Source organism: Gigantopelta aegis, chromosome 11, assembly GCF_016097555.1.
Source record: "Gigantopelta aegis isolate Gae_Host chromosome 11, Gae_host_genome, whole genome shotgun sequence".
NCBI classification, from domain to species: domain Eukaryota; kingdom Metazoa; phylum Mollusca; class Gastropoda; order Neomphalida; family Peltospiridae; genus Gigantopelta; species Gigantopelta aegis.
In genome coordinates, this window is record NC_054709.1 from 8,563,171 (window position 1) to 8,577,261 (window position 14,091).

Here is a 14,091-nt window from a genome sequence, read left to right on the forward strand (position 1 = left end):
ATACTGGATGGAACCGATGTTGGTGGTCGCAGGGAGAGAAGATGGATATTGTTTCTTTACAAGAACTTTGGCGGTGTCCACTTGAGACCTCGCTCGTAACAAACAGCCTGTCGTTTGCTTCTGATCAGCCATTCCATATTATATAGTGCACGTCCAGTGTGTTGCATTCTCATCAAAATCAGTAAGAATTGTAGCAAACAATTATCCCTTTGTCTTGTTTTTTCTTTTCTGTCCATTTGTTAAATGTGGTTTGTTATATTTTAACGCGATCACTGTATTTGTTTATTTTTCTGAAGTAGTTAAAGATGGTTGTTGAGTCTCAGAAATGATATTCTTCGTGATTCGCATCTTTCTGCGTTCGCTTTACACCAGATTCAATATTCTTGTAACTCGTTGCTTTTGTGCATATATGTTATTGAGTGCAGCCAAATAATTATTTATGTACCTCCCTCATTCACTAGCACAGACACAATCAATTGATGGGTATTTAGATGACCTGATCCATTTGATATTTTAATACATGTGTATCACCACTCAGAGAGCCATTGGAATGTTTCATTCAAGAATTACTAATAAACAGCAGGGAGTCAGAGCTTTTGAATATTTGAATATATTGGCAGTTAAAACCAAAACACCATAATAGGAAGTGGTAAAATGTTTCAAGGAATCCTTCTGCAATTCCCGTACGTTTCAAGTGGACCGTATGGAAGAGATCCATATTTCAGTGATGCGTGCATTGACGTGGCTATTCCTACAGGGTGTTGATTTTAATGCTTGATTGTTTACTACATTATCAAGTGTATTAGATGCATGTTCCTAGTTGTTTTTATGAAGCAATTTGTGGAGAAACATTTTTACTTTCCATATTGTTAGAACTATCCGAGTCTGCTGTCAAGGAGGTAAAACAGGATTGTATTCATTAGAAGCTGAATGAGGGGCATCACATTAGAAGTCTTATAGAAACAGAAATTTATCTGAAGAAGATCTTAGGGGTGCTTTAATTGTTGTAGTAGCGTATATTCTCAACGTGCTACAAGACAATACCGTTTGTAACAAAACCCAACAACCCAAACAAACAAACAAACAAACACAAACACACAAAGAAAAAAAGAAAAAAAAGAAGAAAAAAACTAAACCAGAAGAAAAAACCCAAACCCACACTACAAAAAAAAATTCATTATTTTAATTTATGAAACAACTACTAGATCATTGATAAACGTACACATAAATTATGTCAATCATCAACTATTTCCCGATAATAGTTCCAAAATGCATGCATAAGTTTAACACAATCAGTCTAGGTATCCTGTTTCTTTGTGAACATGTTTTACCAAGTCTGTATACTATTATTAGATGCCATATCTGATGACAGTTCTCAACATGTTTTTGAGACAGCAAGTTTGGGCCATTTTCTATCTGATTATCGACCTGCTATAATACTGTGACAATAAATATACAAGAAAGAAACACATTAAAAAACCTTTTAAAATAACAAAACTAACAAAAACAACACCCGGCTTTTGAATGACAGGCCCGAGTCTCCCATTGGGACACCTCACCATAAATGTTTGGGTCGAATTTCAACCAATAGAAAAAGATATGGTGTCACATAAACCCTTTTTCAACCAATAGTCTGTCCGCTAGCTATTCAGAGACTTGGCCCGCGACGGACATGCCTGGAACTTTAGTGGTATATGGACATGTTAAAAATACTCTCTCTCGCTCGCTCTCTCTCTCTCTCTCTCTCTCTCTCTCTCTCTCTCTCTCTCTCTCTCTCTCTCTCTCTCTCTCTCTCTCTCTCTCTCTCTCAACCAATAGAAAAAGTATAGGATGTGGGGTGTGTGCCGCTGTGGTTGTTGTAGCGGCAAACACAGATTAACGGCGCTGTCGAGTTGTACCCCTATGGATCATCCGTCCAGGACAGCATGACGCCCAAAACTGACGATGGATCCAGTCCCGCTTTGACGGCGATAACTGGATTCAAATACTACGGGACTGTTTACAATACTTTCTACGTAAGTAAAATCTTGAGTTTTGACTAACTAAAATACGCTCTCGTTCAAACCAGTGCACCACAACTGGAAAAAGTTAAAGTTTGTTTGTTTTTGTTTAACGACACCACTAGAGCACATTGATCTATTAATCATCAGCTATTGGATGTCTAACATATGGTCATTATGACACCGTCATAGAGAGGAAACCCGCTACAATGTTTCCATTAGTAGCAAGGGATCTTTTATACGCACAATCCCACATACAGGATAGCACACCCCACGGCCTTTGATATACCAGTCGTGGTGCACTGGCTGGAACGAGAAATAGCCTAATGGGCCCACCGACGGGATCGATCCCAAACCGACCGCGCATCAAGCTATCGCTTTACCACTGTGCTACGTCCCGTCCCCACAACTGGACGAAGGTCGTGGTATATTCTTTCATGTTTGTCCAGAAAGTGCATGCAATAGATCCCTTTCTGCATTAGGAAACATGTAGCAGGTTTCCTCTGATGACTACGTGTCAAAATTATCAAACGTTTGACATCCAATTAATTAGTCAATGTGCTCAAGTGGTGTCGTTAAAAAAAAAACCCCCAAACAACAACAACAACACGCAGTCAAACGTTCCTACTAAAATAAATTGGAAAACAAAAAGCCAAAATGAAACCCCACTGGGCTATTTCTCGTTCCAGCCAGTGCTCCACAACTGGTGTAACAAAGACCGTGGTATGTACTATCCTGTCTGTGGGATACTGCATATCAAAGATCCTTGCTGCTAATCAAAAAGAGTAGCCCATGAAGTGGCGACAGCGGGTTTCCTCTCTCAATATCTGTTTGATCTATAACCATATGTCTGACGCCATATAACCGTAAATAAAATGTGTTGAGTGCGTCGTTAAATTAAACATTTCCTTCCTTCTTTCACAGCTCATCCAACATTCGACTGTCAGATTACCAAACTATCTGAACAAAAACTCTAATCAAAGTTGCCGACAATTGGGGTTTGCCCTTTTTCGCATTAGTATTTCATAACACTGACTACACCATATATTCCATTATGTAGCAAAAAATTGTATGCATGAAAATATATAGTATATTTTAATAAGATTAATATGTTAATAAATGACTACCTTGACCGCCCCCCCCAAAAAAAAACACAAAAAAAACACACAAAAAACACACCAAAAAACCCACCTATGACTAAACACTAAGTTTACATTGTAATGCAAATACAAGTCAAATATATCTAGGTTAACGGCTGTTTTTATTGTAGCGACAATCCTGAATTTGAAGTCGAATTTCAGATCTATCCAAATCATATTTTGATTAGTATACCTATATGACCACTAATCCACTTAGTTTGACCCTAACAATATTTAGTGCGGTTTTGGGATGGACCAGGCTGGCTTTTGTGGGTTTTACCTTCTCTCATCTGAATTTGAGCCTAACACCCAACAACTAGGGATGGGACGATTATTCGATGTTACGGTTCCCAATTTGCGAATCGCGGTTCATTTCGGTTTTTTTTTTTTTGCGAATGGTACATGTATAAACGTTTCCGCACAATGCTGGAAAATCCCGATGACCCGTAAAGTATTCCGGCCAATCACAGCATTCGATTCCCTTAAACCGGACATGTTTGTTTGCATGGGCGATAGGTGCCGTTCGGATCCTGCACAGAACCCGCGAATTTCTTGCCGGGACCGTAAAAACTGTAACATCCCAAAATAGGGTCTGACCTCACTGATTAATCCGCCGTGAGAATAAACATTTTAAGTATGTTTCGTCCCAGTTGTCAAAATTGAAAAAAAAAAAAAAAAATAAAAAATAAAAATAAACACGTGTTAACTTCAAGCATTATTAAATGGCGCCCAATTTCCGTCATATTAATTTAAAACGATTCAACATCGCTAATTTCCGTAAGTTTTTATCGGGACGAAATCGTCCGCAGTTCGTCAACTAAAATGTACGCAAACTACTTGCACTTTTTTCCTTTCAGTACAAGCAAAAACACCCACAAAAAACACAACCACCCCCCCCCCCCCCCCCAAAAAAAAAAAAAAAAAAAAACAAAAAAAAAACATAGTTAAATAATTCACGATTATATATTATGTGCATGTACTTGGTTATTATTATTATTTTTAATCAGTGTAACTTGAGTTGAGTTAAATAATCAACATTAGGGCTATATATTATGTATTTGTGCTTATATCGAGTAATCCATGATTTAACAACAAAAAACCAACAAAAAACCAAACAAAAAACCCCACAATAAAATAATTTAAAAAACCCCCAAAAAACCCCAACAAAACAAAACATGTATCGCCCCAAATTATTTTGCCAACTCTAATCCTGGGGGACACATTGCCCAAGTATCCCAGACCCAACACGCTAACATGGTATGGTAAAAATGCAATTGTTTGTTTTCTAGTCAAGATATAATTTATTATTTAGAATTATTTTATAAATGACCATTAAAAATAAAATGTCTTGCTCTTAAAATAATTTATAAAAATGTATGTATGATAATTGGCGTACTTGTGCTACTTGTAAAACGTATCGTGAATAAATCGAACCGCGGACCAAAAACCGAAAACCGAAAACCGAACACCCCAAACCGTCCCATCCCTACCAACAAACATATAGTTGACCAGTTATCACAAGGCGATAACATACGATGAACTCTAATTTTTGCTTCGTATCCGTTTACTGCATAACATGTTATTTTACTTGTAACAATGTCATCATATTATTGCGTGAATAAAGTATTGTGAACATCGTTCATTCGCAAATTTCGCAATACTTTGTTGTTCGCAAAATGTTCTTGATTTACAATATTTATTTATTTATTAAATTATTTTATATATTTTATTTATTTATTTATTTATTTATTGATAGAGCGGGACGTGGTAATGCGCTCGCTTGATGCGCAGTCGGTCTGGGATCGATCCCCGTCGGTGGGCACATTGGGCTATTTCTCGTTCCAGCCAGTGCACCACGACTGGTATATCAAAGGCCGTGGTATGTATCATCTTGTCTGTGGGATGGTGCATATAAAAAATCCGTTGCTACTAATGAAATAATTTAGCGGTTTTCCTCTCTAAGACTGTATGTCAAAATTACCAAATGTTTGACATCCAATAGCAGATGGTTAATAAATCAATATGCTCTAGTGGTGTCCGTAAGCAAAACACACTTTAACTTTCTTCCTCTGTTTTATTTATTTATGTATTTTTTTATTTTATCTTTAGGTTAACAATGACGGGTCGATAACTTTCAAAGGACCGGCACAATTCAGTGACACGACGATGTATGCCCCGGGCACGACGACGGCCGTTTGTGCCTTCTGCGCCGACATCTCCATCAACAACGGCGGCACGGTCTGGTACAGGCAGACGACCGATGCGGCCTTCATGGCCGAGCTAGCAGAGACGGCGCAACAGTTCGGGATGTTCGATCCAGGATACAGTCCGGTTTCTGCTCTAGTGGTAACGTGGGAAGACGTCGCAGATTACTTTGCGACTCCAGACAAGGTAACAAGTAGCTCGAGTGACCTCTAGCCTTCCCCTTATTGATGGGGGGGGGGGGGGGGGGGGGGGGGGGGGGGGCTAGAGCTGTAATACTTCGGAAATCGTCGACGACCAATTGGTTGCCAGCTACTGTGTCTAAAAGACACATTATTTAGTTTGGTTATTCTCGAGTCCAGTCGTGGAATTAAACTGAACCAGTAACAACACTACACGAAGAAACCAGACGCCTCTATGCGAAACGAACCTGCGCTGTACATTCTTGCGGTATCGTAGAGCAAAGTGTGTGCCCACGTGACATTATTTGCAGGATACTACTTGCTTTTTTGTTTAAAAATTTTCAATTCAATGTTACTGGATGTGTAAATACTACATTTATTTATGCAGTTTATTAATTATTGCTGTAAATGGATGTTTATAAACTGAGAAAACGACCTACCTGAAATTGGAGTAAACATCCGTCGTGCGCACAACTCATTTCTTAGTGACATGGTTATCATGCTAGCAAACGGAGGTGTTGTCAGACAGTCACATAATAACACTTCGAATTATCGTGTAAGGGTCATCAGGTCACAGATGTTTCTTGGCATGGTTGCATGATAAAAAAAATATCACATGCTGGTCATGGGAAATATTAAACGAGTTTTGCCTGTAGTTTATGTGTAAGTATAATCAAATACTGACACCTCATAACCGATGGCTATTTAATCAGTCTGCTCTACAATAAAACAAACTTTAGCTAGACGCAAGTCTAGATTACCTCTGCTGGAGGGCGAGATTTAACTCATCGGCTGAGTGCACGCCTGAGGTGCTTGCGTCGCAGGATCGAAACACCTCGGTGGATCCATTGAACTAATTGTTTTTTTTTCGTGTTCCAACCAGTGCACAACAACTGATCAAAGGCTGTGGTATGTACTTTCCTGTCTGTGGGAAAGTGCACATAAAAGAGTCCCTTTCTGCTAATGGAAAAATATAGCGGGTTTCATCTGATGACTGAGTCAAAAATACCAAATATTTGACATCCAATAGCCGATGATTAATTAATGAATGTGGTGTCGTTAAAACAATACGCAGTCAAGCTTGAGTACTAAAACAAATTGAGAAAAAAACTAACAAAAAAAAACAAAACCTAATTAAAAACAAACCATCCAACAAAGAAACAAACCTCATATTGAATTATTTCGAGGAATTCGCCTGGATTATATGACAATGGAAACCTCAGGTATTTTTTTTTCTCTTTCTCTCTCGTTACCAGCGGAACACATTCCAGGCTGTGCTAGCCACTGACAACGAGACGTCGTCGATGGTGTTGCTGTTGTACGACAAAATGACGTGGGTCAGGGACACCATAGACTACGCAACACAATTCCCCGAGGCAGACCCAGCTACCTTACCGCAAATAAGAACTCAGGTATGTTTCTTACTCATTCATATCTATTGAAGATTTCATACACGCCGTTGGTGAGAATATCAATCGTTATTATTAAAGGGACGTTCCCGAGTTTGCTGCAATTTTTAAGATGTTATCGACTAACAGATCCTGTTTAACGATTGTAAATAAATATAAAATATATGTATGTGCATAAAATATTAGTGGCTGATATATTAAACGCGTTGCATAAAATATTAGTGGCTGTATATTAAACGCGTTCCTGATCGTTCTAATATTTGTACTAGGTTAAATTTAATTTTATTTCCTAAAATATTACAATGCAGAAAACTCAGGAATGTCCCTTTAATAGTATTGTTTTGTTTTGTTTTGTTGTTGTTTTTTTTGTATCCCACAGCCCCCTTTCCTTCCTCTCCTTTGACATTTTTTTCTTGGTGGGACGGCTAAATCTGTATGACTTTTCTACCGTTAAAGGCGCAGATCCTAGTTTCAACCCATAAAAATGGACACTAAGTTTAGTTAATCTACAAACCTGTAACGCGTTTGGATAAAGTTACAACAGAGTGAAACAAGAGTTTGTGACGTTCAAACATGGAAACATCCTTAAAAATAAGACTCCATATTCCATAACCATTACTTCTCAGACGCACGTGCGTTTTCAAAAATATTATAAAAATTTTTATTTTGTGGTGTTAGCAACAGCAGGATCACCAGAAACACTTCGGATATACGCAAATGAATAATCTAAAAAATAAAATATAAGTAATATAATGATTTCACTGATAATAAACGGCTAAACAAAACTAAATTTATTTTTTATCTTTATTTTGTTGATTTTTGACTCTCAAGATTACTTTCAAACTTGTATGTTGGCGACAAGTGATGTTTTCGTATCAGTGTTGTTATTGTCTATTGTAAGGATAGGCAAAATCTGCAACTCTGGTCTTGAAGATGAATTACACTTTTTAATAAAATATCAAGGCCTTACAAAACGCAGAAATATACTATATCAAAAACTACACCAACTAAATCCAACATTTACTCAATTAACAGGCACTGAAAAAAACATTCTTTCTACTTCTCTGCCAAGCACATATTGCCCCAATCATAGGGCAGTATTGCTATGGAATGTTTGACCAAAAACGTCTTCTACTTTCATTTGCTAGACTTCCTACCTAATGACATTGTCACCTGTTAAATATTGTTACTAGTATCTAAAATACTATTGATAATAATTGTGCTAGGATATTGTAACCGTTGTAACATGTCTTGTTTTTCTTTTCTTGCTGTTGATATTATTGTTCATGTCTGTATAACAGACAGACAGACAGACAGACAAGACAATGTATTCAGTATAACTGTAAAGTTTGTTTTATTTAACGACGCCACTAGAGCACATTGATTTTTTTTTATCTTATCATCGGCTATTGGACGTCAAACATATGGTCATTCTGACACTGTTTTTTTTAGAGGAAACCCGCTGTCGCCACATAGGCTACTCTTTTACGACAGGCAGGATAGCACAAACCATGGCCTTTGTTGAACCAGTTATGGATCACTGGTCGGTGCAAGTGGTTTACACCTACCCATTAAGCCTTGCAGAACACTCACTCAGGGTTTGGAGTCGGTATCTGGATTCAAAATCCCATGCCCCGACTGGGATCCGAACCCAGTACCTACCAAACTGTAGACCGATGGCCTAACCGCGACGCCACCGAGGCCGGTGTATTGAGTATAAAGGCCATAGGCCCATTATACAGTTAGAAACAGTTATACATCTTTGCACATATGCGTAGTGTACATTTGCACAGTATACTATATATATTTCAATATTTAAGTATTTCTTTTTTTTTGTACAATATAAAGATAAATACATACATTGAATAATACATAAATTGTTTTTGATCTCATAACATCTATCAAATGTTTGCAATAAATGATTTTAAAATAAATTTACAAATATGGTGATTTCTTAGTACATCATAATGCATGTCTGTATTATTCATATATGGAAATAACTGATTGATTAATTGATTTGTTGTAGGCTGGGTTTATTAGCGGAGTAAACAACGAGCTCCATCTCCTGGACGGGTCATGGTCCAATGAGTTAATCAACGTCACGCTCTTGTCGAATATTGGAATTCCAGGAAAGTACCTCTTCCGAGTCGATGTCGATATCACAGAACCAACATTCGCAGGTACTTTGACCACGATTTAATGTGGTTTATTCAACGACACCACTAGAGCACACTGGTTAATTAATCATCAGCTATTGGATGTCAGACATTTGGTAATTCTGTCTCATAGTTATCAGAGGAAAGCCGCTACATTTTCCCTAATGCAGCACGGGATCTTTTATATGCACTTTACCACAGACAGGAAAACACATACCACGGCCTTTAACCAGTTGTGAACTTGTGGTGCACTGGTTGGAACGATACAAATCCCAAACAGCTGAATGGATCCACCGAGGTGGTTCGATCCTGCGACGCAAACACCTCAAGCGAGCACTCATGCCGACTGAGCTAAATCCCGCCCCTTGACCACGATTTAATGTGATTTACTTTAATAAATAAATACCGGCCTCGGATGGTATCGTGGTTAAGCCATCGGCTGGTAAGTACTGGGGTCGCAGCCTGGTACCGGCTCCCACATAGATTGAGTTTTAATGACTCAATGGGTAGGTGTAAGCAGGGTTTCTGACCAAGGGGTAAAACGGGTATGACGCCATACCCAAACTGTTTGCAGATTTTTTGTTTTTAAAAGTTAACCTTTTGACAAAATTAATTACTTTTATCATTACTGTATGATTTTCTCAAACTTCAACCTAAACTTAACCCATTTTCTGTCTGTGTGCTTGCATTCAATTCCATATGGCCATACGTAAAAATTTCTTTTTGGCAAAACACTGGTATGGTCATGTGACGGTACATGCTCTTAATTGGTTTTCGCCTGTGACGATATTAATTGTTTTAGAGGGCCGTGTGCAGTTCCAAATTGCACTTAAGCCCAGATGGGCAACTTGTTCCGTGATACCTTTGCGCGACGGTCATCGAGCTGTACTTCTAATACACACCCAGCCCAGGTGCGGAGCCATGTGGCCAGTAGTTACGTAATACCTCCGCGAGTGCGGTTTTTACAACCGTGATTTGGCGACTTGGCGTCATTGAGTCTGACGATCAGAGAAAAATATGCCGGCATGGTGGCTGTGGAAAATCCACATGATACGTGAGGTACCGCCTTGTACCCCCAGGCAATATTCGCTGTCTCTGAGAGTTTTGAATAAATAGCTAGGATTTTAGATATATCGAGGAGAAACATTTTGAAGTATCAAGGGGAACGGTCGTCTCCATTAAACGATCTATATTAGTTCAGATGGGACTTTGGTAAATATATATTTCTGCTCTGTGTATAACCTTGATGTGATTGATGTGACTTTAAATATTTTAATACTGTTTTATACTAATATTATTTAGACGGTGCTGCCGGTCATCTGACGCAGTAATCTGTAGGCTCACTGTCCTAAATAATTATAAAAAGCTTAACCAGTCATCCTAGAGTACCTAGGTAAACTGTAGGTTATTGTCTTTATTGTGATAGGTACCAGTATTAATTCTGTGTTACAAGGTTACTGAATGAGTAGTTAGGGTTAATTAAAAATTAACCAGTTAGGAATAGAGCTGTAATTCCTTTATTAATTAAGTTCCCCTGGAAGCGTTTCTCAATTATCACACGTGTGGGTGTTGTGTCACGGTGTAGTGATTAGCATATTGTGTAAACTAGACACCTAGAGATTAACTAATTAAGTGATCAGTTCGGGTTGTTATTATTGTTGTTGTTAATTAACTACTGCGGCAGTACATTTGTCAGCGTAGGTTAATACAGATTCCAAAGTGTATTGTGTTTTTGTTGTGTTTTCTAGTGAACTAAACATGCTATAATAATATATACTCTATATAAGATCTTATCTCTGATCATACCTAGACGAGCCACGCGGTTATAACTGCCCGTTACAGAGAGATCTAATAGATATACAGTTAGGAGAGATATTTGGATAATCGTGTTTCATTCAGTTACGGGTATTTTAGGATCCCCGTGACAGGTCACTTCTCTCACTAACTACCACTCTCACTAACTACCAATAATTAACAACTAACCCACTGTCCTGGACAGACAGCCCACATAGCTTAGGTGTGTGTCCAGAGAGGCCTGCTTGAACCTTAATTGGATATAAGCACGAAAATAACTTGAAATGAATTTAAAAAAAAAAAAAAAAATACATAACCAAACAAATAAATAAGCAAACAAAATCAAATATGCAAGTAAACAAACAAACAAAATAATTTTAAAAAATAACCAAATACACAAACACACAGAAACTAAACAAACCTCATATTGAATTATTTCGAGGAATTCGCCAGGATTAATTTTGGACAAAAAACACGTTGAGGGGGTAGGCCTACAAGTTTATTATAACTTTTACGTCCATATTTCACTGATTTTTTTTAATGAAATACATAAAATAATTATATATATATATATATATATATATATATATATATATATATATGTATATGTACATGTATACATATATATATATATATATATATATATATATATATATATATACATATACATATACATATATATATATATATATACATATATATATACATACACATATATATACATATACATATATATATATACATACATATATTTTCATAATGTTATCATATATGGAATTTTTTTTAATGAAATACATAAATATTTATATATATATATATATATATATATATGTATTTTGACAATGTTATCAGATCTGGCATCTAATAATAATATACAGACTTGGTGACACATGTTTACAAAGAAATATGATACCAAGACGGAGTGTGTCATAATTATGCATGTATTTTGAGATATTTATCGGGAAATAGTTGATGATTGGCATAATTCATGTGGAAGTTTATCAATGATCTGGAAGTAGTTTTCATAAACTAATAATAATGAATTCTTCTTTGGTGGGTGGGTGTGGGGGCTTCATAAATTATGAAACTGTTGTATATTTCTTTACCTTCACGTTTGTTTCTTGTAAATTTAATAAGGGGTAAAAATGTTAAACAATTTATACGCTACTATAAGCAGTTGTTTAAAACACCTCTCAGATAACCTTTAGATATATTTCTGCTTAGATATGACTTCACATGCGATGCCCCTCATTCAGCTCTTAATAAATACAAACCTGTCTTGTCACCTTGTCATTTCTCGCTCCAACAAGTGCACCACGAAAGGTACACCAAAGACCGTGGTATGTGATATCCTATGTATGGGATGGTGCATGTAAAAGATCCCTTGCTGCTAATCGAAAAGAGTAGCCCACGAAGTGGCGATAGCGGGTTTCCTCCCTCAATATCTATGTGGTCCTTAACCATATGTCCGGCACCATATAGCCGTAGAGAAAATGTTGTGACTGCGTCATTAAATAAAACATTTTTTTCCTTTCTTTTTCACCTTGTCAGTAGATTCAGAGGGCGCGACGTAACCCTGTGGTAAAGCGCTCTCTTGATACACTGTCGGTCTCGGATCGACCCCCATGGGGGGGGGGGGGGGGGGGGGGGGGGGGTGCATTTTACCATTTCTCGTTCCAGCCAGTTCACTACGACTGGTATATCCACGGTCGTGGGATGGTACATTTAAAAGATCCCTTACTACTAATGGAATATTGTAGCGGGTTTCCTCTCTAAGACTATGTGCCAAAATTACCAAATGTTTGACATCCAATAGCCGATGACTAATAAATCAATGTACCTTTGGGCCCACCAGCGGTGATCGATCCCAAACCAACCGCGCATCAAGCGAAAGCGTTATCACTGGACTACGTCCCGCCCCGACAGTTTATATTTAAGATTAATAATAAATACACGTTCTTAGAATATGTGTCTCTTTCAGCAGCAACAAACACTACAACGGAGACAACAGCCATTCCACCATCGACAACAGCCACTCCACCACCACCAATAGTGACAACGGCCACAACAACTACACCAACAACCATTCCACCATCGACAACAGCCACTCCAACTACGCCAGTAGCGGCAACGACCACAACAACTACACCAACAACCATTCCACCATCGACAACAGCCACTCCAACTACGCCAGTAGCGGCAACGACCACAACAACTACACCAACAACCATTCCACCACCGACAACAGCCACTCCACCACCACCAATAGCGACAACGACCACAACAACTACACCAACAACCATTCCACCATCGGCAACAGCCACTCCAACTACGCCAGTAGCGGCAACGACCACAACAACTACACCAACAACCATTCCACCATCGACAACAGCCACTCCACCACCGCCAATAGCGGCAACGACCACAACAACTACACCAACAACCATTCCACCATCGACAACAGCCACTCCGACAACAACCACTCCAACAACCACTGCAACTACGCCAACAGCAGCAAACGCAACAGGAGAAACACCAACAATATCAGGAGAACCTTGAGTCCTTTTGCCATAGAAGGTCAACATGAACCTATATCGGAATTGGTGTGGCGGTGTCCTGATACCAATCCAGTCAATTTAACCCCAAAAATTACGTAAATCCTAAATAAATTAGAACAAAAATAAATTTTTGTCTTTTGCATTCATTTACATAAGTATTTTTTATATATGTATTTATATAAGTATTTTTCATATATGTATTTCATATATGTATTTATATATGCATTCGTATATGTATGTTTGTCTTTTGCATTCATTTATGTCCGTTCCATAGGGAACGCCTTTTTTCATACTATGGAATTTACTACGTTATTTATTTCTCAGCAGATTGTTTTCTAAATTGGACACACAAATTGTAGTTTCCTTGTTATTTCCAAAACACTTTTACTTTCTTCTTACGTAAAACAAAACTAATTATTTAGAAAGAACTCCCAGTTTTGCAGGAGGATGGGACGAACTATATAGTATAACATATTACAAATCCGCATTTGAAACTGCGTGCTAAATATGACTTTTTTCATTTCTATTTAATGATGTATTTGATGATGTATTGCTGATACCCAATGGTCGTTATGCGACTATTTCCCAAGATTATTCTCATTTTAATCAACATCCCCTTTGTTTGACACTCACTATATATATATACATACA

At 37.8% G+C, this 14,091-nt stretch overlaps 1 protein-coding gene across 2 annotated transcripts; it reads left to right on the forward strand.

Moving 5' to 3' along the window:
- The first annotated feature begins 1,852 nt into the window (after positions 1-1,852).
- Positions 1,853-13,564, forward strand: LOC121385687 (mucin-7-like). Of its 2 annotated transcripts, none has more exons than XM_041516455.1 (5): positions 1,853-2,015; positions 5,249-5,530; positions 6,780-6,935; positions 8,959-9,112; positions 12,864-13,564. In XM_041516455.1, the coding sequence occupies exons 1-5, from the start codon at positions 1,926-1,928 to the stop codon at positions 13,439-13,441; spliced, it is 1,260 nt and encodes a 419-aa protein (XP_041372389.1). In that variant the 5' UTR covers positions 1,853-1,925; the 3' UTR covers positions 13,442-13,564. The 2 variants fall into 2 exon arrangements, with proteins under 2 accessions (XP_041372389.1, XP_041372391.1); XM_041516457.1 differs by having other exon boundaries at positions 12,867-13,564.
- The last annotated feature ends 527 nt before the right edge of the window (positions 13,565-14,091 follow it).